Source organism: Nestor notabilis, unplaced genomic scaffold, assembly GCF_000696875.1.
Source record: "Nestor notabilis isolate BGI_N333 unplaced genomic scaffold, ASM69687v1 Scaffold36111, whole genome shotgun sequence".
In the NCBI taxonomy this organism is placed as follows: Eukaryota; Metazoa; Chordata; class Aves; order Psittaciformes; family Psittacidae; genus Nestor; species Nestor notabilis.
In genome coordinates, this window is record NW_009913963.1 from 1 (window position 1) to 6,917 (window position 6,917).

Below are 6,917 nucleotides of genomic sequence, written 5' to 3' on the forward strand. Positions count from 1 at the left end.
CTCCGCGCTCACCGCGCTTCTCTCTCTGTTGCAGAGGCCAAGGAGCAGGTCCTGGCCAACCTGGCCAACTTCGCCTACGACCCGCGGAACTACGAGCACCTCCGGCAGCTCCAGGTCCTGGACCTGTTCCTCGACATGCTCACCGAGCACAGCGACACCCTCGTGGAGTTCGCCATGGGTAAGGAGCCGTCGGAAGGTGCTGATGCGTGGTTTTGGGGGGTCGTGTCCCTCCCGAGGGGCAGACAGCAGTTTGCTGCATGGGCAGGCCCCCGCTGTGCTGATACAGCCTCGTTTAGTGGGGAGGGAGAGGAATCGGAGAGAGGGAGGATGGAGGCATCTTCCCTTCATCCCCATCGAGCTGCTGTGCTGCAGGAAGGAGTTTTTATCCCCAAACTCTGAGGTTTTGATGAACATACCTATAGAGAAGCAGTCATTAATGCATAAAATGTATAATGCACGTGTGTAATGTGCAGCGTTCCCATTCTGCTACTGACAACCAATAGCAGAACTGACAACCAAACTCCAGAGTAGCTTCGGGAACACTTACTTGGAATCTCTTAATAAGCCCTCTGAGGAACTGCCTTATGGTGATTCAATATGGTCCAAACATCAATGGCCAGATCCTAACTGTGAGTGATGCCATGAGCTGGTAATAAATACATTTGATTAAGGCATGTGGCTGAGCTACACCAGGACATGGCTGCGTCTTGACGTGCCAAGTTCAAGCATTCTGTGCCTCTTGGCTAGTGCTGTTGGCTCCGTTCTCTGTTTTCCTCTAACACCTGCAATGAACTGCTGGCTTTAGCCTCTGTCACGGTTAAGTGATGCTGGGGTTCTGTGGAAGAGGTTACGTCCAGCAGTAACAGTGCCCTCTAATGACATAAAGGAGAAGGAATGTTCTGGTGGAAAATGTGTGGAAAACATTGCCCAGGAGCCGTTAAGAATTTTCCATCCAGACATCACAGATGCTTATTTCTGTGTTAGAAGAAAGGGCTCAGGGGCGAACCTGAATCTGAGCATGAAAAGCCGAGGGGGTGAAGAGCTTGTCTTGCACGTGTCAGATGTTCTCTCTTGCTGTTTCAGGGGGTCTTTGTAACCTGTGCCTGGATAAAACGAACAAAGACTACATCCTGGCGGCAAACGGGGTAGAGCCCATCATCAACTGCCTCTCCAGCCCCAACGAGGAGACCGTCGTGTCGGCGGTCACGACGCTGATGTACCTGACGACGCCGCGGTCGCGGCAGCAGACCACGGCGCTGCCCGTGGTGGAGTGCATGCTCCGCTTCTCCCTCTCGGCCAGCAGGAGGCTGAGCAACCTGGCAACCATCTTCCTGGAGGATTACTGCACCCCTCTGCAGGTGGAAGAGGCCAGGAGCCTGAGCAAACACACCGCCGTGGGGATTCCCCTCCCCAAGGACTGAGCCTGTGCAGAGCTGTTGAATCGCCCCATCATAGAATCACCTGGGGTGGAAAAGACCTTTAAGATCATCCAATCCAACCATTCCCCAGCACTGCCAAGGCCACCACAAACCCACGGCACTGAGGGCCTCGTCTACATGGGTTTTGAGGGTGATTCCACCACCTTGGGGAAAAGAGGGAGACCTCCCTCTCTTTTCCCAGCCCTCTGCTTTCTGCTCAGCAGGTCAATAGTGGTGTCAGGAGCAACATAAAAGAGGGAAATTGGTCACAGCAGCACTGGATTTAGTTACTAAAGAGGATGTACAGTTAGTCAGGCCAAGCACCCAGCTAAAACTGAAAGCAACTATTTAAAATAGAACAGGTCATGGCTGTTGGAGAGCAGGGTTCCACATGCAGCCCAGCACCCAGCTTGCACCAATAACCCTTCCCAGCCATGACGGGGGTTCTGCTTGGGTTACTGGGCAGCTTATCTCCCACTCTGGTTTCCCTGGCTGGTGTTGCTGTAGCTCTCCAGTGTCAGCTCAAAGGACTTTGAAATGTCTCATAAACTTTATTCCTCCTGCAGAAGAAAGAAGGTGTTTCCCTGCCCTGGCAGTTTGAAGTCTTAGTGCACCTCTTTAGTACCAACTATGCCACCCTGTCATCGTGGCACAGACTAGTACATCACCGCACAGGGCAGGCTGCAGCTATCCTATAAACAGGGAAGTGAAAAGCTCTTTTTCTTTCATTACCACTGGTGAGAAAGGTGAATATTAAATAAAGGGCTCTTGGCAGCCTGGCTCATGAGAACAGCTGTCTCGTAAAACCTTCTCTTAATAAAACATTAACTTAAATGCTGTGTAAACAGTTTGGTGTAAGCTCATAAATATTTCTCTCCAGCACTCGAAGCCCAGCCTTCACCCACTCTTACTCACGCACATGGTCCAGAAATGGAAGCCAGCTGCTTGTCCTCTCGTCATCAGCCAATGATGCAAAAGGTAACCAAAAGCCAGGGTGGCTAAATACATAACACCAACAGGGTCTGGCTGTTGTGCACAGTGTTCCCTGACAGACACCCTCGCTGTGTCTGCTCTAGTTTCAGAGCTTTACTTCTTCCTCTTTTGAGTTCCCTTCCACCCCCAGTCAGCCCCAAACAAACAGGACTGAGGTTAAAAACACACACACATAAATACAACCCACAACTTCTTGTATTTTATCGTTTCTCTTCACCAGCAGCAAACATCCCAAACTCTACAGACGTAACAGAGCAATCTTCCATACACATGGAGCAGCATCAGCCCTGCAGCATGTCTAACAAGGGCAGCTTATGTCTTGTTACAACTACTCCCAAAGTGCTGCTGCCTGGATGAGAGTGCGCACTGCCTCCTGGGAATGGGATTATTCCCTGCCAGTGGATCACTTCCTGGCAGTGGGAAGAGCCCAGCATCCCCTTTGTGCACTACCGCCTGCGCTTGCTTTCCAAGATACCCTTCCAGTCATCCGCCCAGGACAGCAGCCGCCTGCGCGGGGCCTGCAGCTGGATGTGCCTGTTGTGGCAGCAGGTAAAGAGGATGTGCTCCCAGCTGGGGTTCGGCTCTGCACCTGGGGGCAAGGGAGGAGAGCTGGGCTCAGGCAGGGGGTTCCTTCCCAGCTAACAGCAATCCACACAAGTGCTTTCCAAACCTGTAATGGTATCCTTGTCATCAAACAGCAAGTCTGCAGACACGACGGTCTTGTCTCGGGTTAGAATAATCCGCTCCACAAACTCGGGTCCCAGATGTTTCTCTACCCACTTATACTGCAGAGGTAAGAAATGACAGAAAATGCTCCTGTACTTCAGCCCCAGTAGAGTAACTCTTCCCTGCAAACCTACAGCTGTGTCCATGAGTCCCCACTGCAGAGACTGGCCATGGCCCAGGACGCTGATTTAACCTGTGTTCTATCAGCAGCACTGTGTTTCCCATGCCTGACCACTGCCGAGTGTGAGCAGCACCGGCTGCTGGCCCAGAGCATGTGGATTGTGCCCATCCAAGTCATTCCAGTGATTAAGGTCCCCCTCTCGTTCTCATGCCACTGGCAAACAGGACCTATTCCAACACTGATGCCTCCTCTTAACTCACACTGGCCTCTTTCAGGACACTGGGTGTCTCAGGCTCCACATTTAGACAGAGTAAGGTTCTGTGGGTTGAGGACTGCCCAGTGTGGAATCCCCTGGGAATATCCACCCCTGTGGGCCATGCTACAACAATTCCTTTGCTATCACCTGCCAACATAGCTGGAGTAGCAGGGTCACATCATGCCAGCTCTGAGAGCACAGGGCACACATGCCCCACAGTAAGGACACTGGCACCAGAGCACACTCCAAGATTCCCCATCCTGTGCTACTACCCTGTGTCTGGGAAGCTGCCCCTCAAAGAGAGGGATCCAGGGAAGCCTGGCAGCTTGAGCCAGCCGCTGTCTTCACAGATGAATGACTCTGGCTTGGATGGTATGATAGAACAAGGCCTTGCAAAAGCAGCAAAATAAACCCCAGTAGAACAAATTCTCTCCCACCTTTTCCAGGATGCAGTGCTCATACTTCCGGAGAGGACTGGTGCAGATAAAGACTTCGGTGCTGAAAAGAAACACCATTCATTAGCAGTCAGGGGAAGTACGTCAGGTAATGGAAAAGGGCTGCGGAGTGCAAAGCGTCCTTACTCCTGCATGCGGATCATCTCCTGCATAGCTTCAAGGGCTCCTGGAATCGGATCCAACCCTAGAAAGAAGCCAGGGGATTCGTAGACACTGGCTACCTTAGCCTGCAAGAGACAGGAGGACAGTCAGCAAAGCCCACCCGTGCCCTTACCTGTGCCCTGAGCACCACAGTTGTCCAGTTACCCCGTGTGCAACAGCCGCCAAAGGGCCAGTGCTTTAGAGTGAGATGATGCTTCACACCGAGAGGGGATTATAACATTTCTCACCTTTTGGGTTCCAGTTCAGGCACACAAGAAGACGTCACTCCCTGGTGGCTGGTCAGGAGTGGGGAGGCAGAGCTGATCCTGACCTTGTGCAGCACCACAGACTCAGCACTGACCTACAGCCTGGCTGGCTGATGCCTGGTACAGGGAGAGCTCGTGGCTCACCCCTTCCCAGCAGGTCTCTCCCTATGGACTCTTGTGAAAACCAAAGGAACAAGTTCAAGGCTCCTGCCCCTCTGTCACGTCTGACTGGAATTTGCTGGTGGCCCAGGAATCTACCAGGGCTGAGTGGGCAGCACCCGCAGCGTTAAGGGCTGAACCCAGACCTAAGCTTCCTTCTCAGACAGACGAGTTAAACTTCTGATCTCTCTTCTACCCTAAAACATGTGAATCTCACCTTCCCCGGGGTCATACAGTGAACTTCAGAGGTGTCAAGGCAGCATTTTCCACTAGCAGCAGAGTCACACATTCCCATAATTTGGAAAACTTAGTTCTCTGTAAGTATTCTTCAAAGGCAGGCTGGCAGCTTCACTTAGGAACTGTACCACATCGCTTTATAGTCCAGCTGACTCCCTGCTCTATTTCAGCAGCAGACACCAACATAAACCCCATTTCAATTAAGCAGCAATGAGAAGTCAGCACTAAACAAGTCTCCTGGATCACGGCGCTCTCCCAGCTCTCATAATTTACCACTACTCATAACTCAACAGCCAGACATTTGGAAGCACTGCCTGATTCCACATGCAGATCAGAAGAGTTAAGGTGAAGACGTGGAGATCAGATCTGCCAGGTCCCTCCTTCCAGGCAAAGCCTCATCGATTTCAGCAACAATTCCCTGGAGCTCTTCCTGAGGAGATTCAATTACAAAACCAGGGCTTGTACCTGAAAGCTCTTTTATCCACTGCAAGACACCAGGAACAGGCAAGTTTCCAGCATGTCACAAGAAAGTCTGGCTTTGCTGGAGAAAGAAACTGGAACTGGTGACACTTAGAACCAAAAACCATTTTGCCCACCCAAAAATGTGACTACCCATTCTCATGCCATTGTTGCTGAAGGTTTCCTTTTAACAGAGTGATGTTCTGCAGGGCCCCTCCTGCACCACCCTGCAAGAACTGAGGTCTCTATTTTTACAGCCACAGTATTCACATAAAGGAGCCAAATATACCTAAACCAGCCCAGAGGTGCAGAGGTGGCTGAAGGAGACAGACACGCAACCACCTAAACCTCATTTCCTTAGGGAGCCAGGGTAATAACGGTGAGATAAGAGCTTTGTGTCACTGCTGATCTGCATGGGATTCAAACCAGTTATCTGGTTATTGCATTGACACACCTAAAGGTATGGGAAGGAACAGGATGAGCATGAACCAAATTAGGGAATGGGAATGCCAGAAATAGAACAGGACGTGACTTTCAGGACAGATCAGATTGTAGCCCTTCCAAATAAGAGTAAATAAAAAGGCACGACCTCTTAAATTACCTGCCGGTTTTTTTTGGTCCCTGTAATGGGATTCACTTAAGGAGTACTCACTTCAGCAATAAATCATGTTTGGTTCTATAAATGATAAACAATTCATGCCCGTTCCCCATATATACAATTCCAGGTTCAGGAAGTTTTGAGCATCAACAGTCATCCATTAGAGCTCGGTCAGTTTGGAGCCTATGGAAACGCTGCCTGGAGCCAGCACTCCTGTCTGGCCCAGAGTGCAGGAGCCTAAACCTTGCCGTGGAATGGGAGGGAATTGCATGGGAGTTGTCATTTTTCAGCGGTAAAAGAACCTCTACAGGCCCAGGACAGCATCTTAAAATGAGCAATGAAAGTGTATGGCACAGCCTGGACCCACAGCCTGGATCCGCATCCATTCCATCTTCTTACAGTCCCTGAATGTCCTGAGGTAACCAGAAGGAAGCATCATCTGCATTCACAGTATCATTAATTTTGCCTTGCAAATTGCTGCTCACTCAGTCGTTATCAAACATTTACAAAACAGAAACAATTTGCAGGCATGGGGGGTACCACCAGCGTTTTACACAGCTCCACAAGGGTTATCTACCACACACTCTGCTTGTCACAGCACACAGAGAGCGTTGTCTAGTTGTGGGGTTTCATTAGCTGTGCAACACAGAGATAGCATTCCTATTTCTCATCCTGCTACAGACGTGCATTAGTACTTACCAGAGAGCTTTAAGTTACTACTTACCTTATTATTACTTATTATTTTAATAATGTTAATATTACTTTTTAATACTACTACTATTACTTATTACTATTGCTGCAGAGTAACGTGCATATCATAGAGAGGTTCATGAGTAGGAAAAGAACAAGCTGAGGATGGTTCAGCAAACAGTTTCATCCGGTTATTTTGGAGAGAGGAGCAGACTTTGCCAATTAATTCCCGCACACCCATCCCTGGGAAGGGCAGGGAATCCTCCTGGAAGAAGTCATTAATTACCACCATACAAACGACCCTTTGCAGCCCCCTAACAAACAGCCCTCCCCTCTGCTTCGCATACCCACGGCGGGCAGCAAGAGACTTCCCCTGCTCAGAGCAGGACACGAGGCAG

General features: G+C 50.2%; 2 protein-coding genes across 2 annotated transcripts; one reads left to right on the forward strand and one right to left on the reverse strand.

Annotated features, from left to right (window-relative positions):
* Positions 1–30: 30 nt before the first annotated feature.
* On the forward strand, positions 31–1,421 carry ARMC7 (armadillo repeat containing 7; the record flags this gene model as incomplete). Its single annotated transcript, XM_010023428.1, has 2 exons — positions 31–178; positions 1,084–1,421. Coding segments are annotated over 2 exons (486 nt in total), but the record flags the coding sequence as incomplete, so codon positions are not given.
* Positions 1,422–2,857: 1,436 nt separating this feature from the next.
* NT5C (5', 3'-nucleotidase, cytosolic) lies at positions 2,858–4,196 on the reverse strand (the record flags this gene model as incomplete). The annotated part of the gene is made up of 4 exons (XM_010023429.1): positions 2,858–3,000; positions 3,082–3,196; positions 3,952–4,012; positions 4,096–4,196. Coding segments are annotated over 4 exons (420 nt in total), but the record flags the coding sequence as incomplete, so codon positions are not given.
* Positions 4,197–6,917: the final 2,721 nt, after the last annotated feature.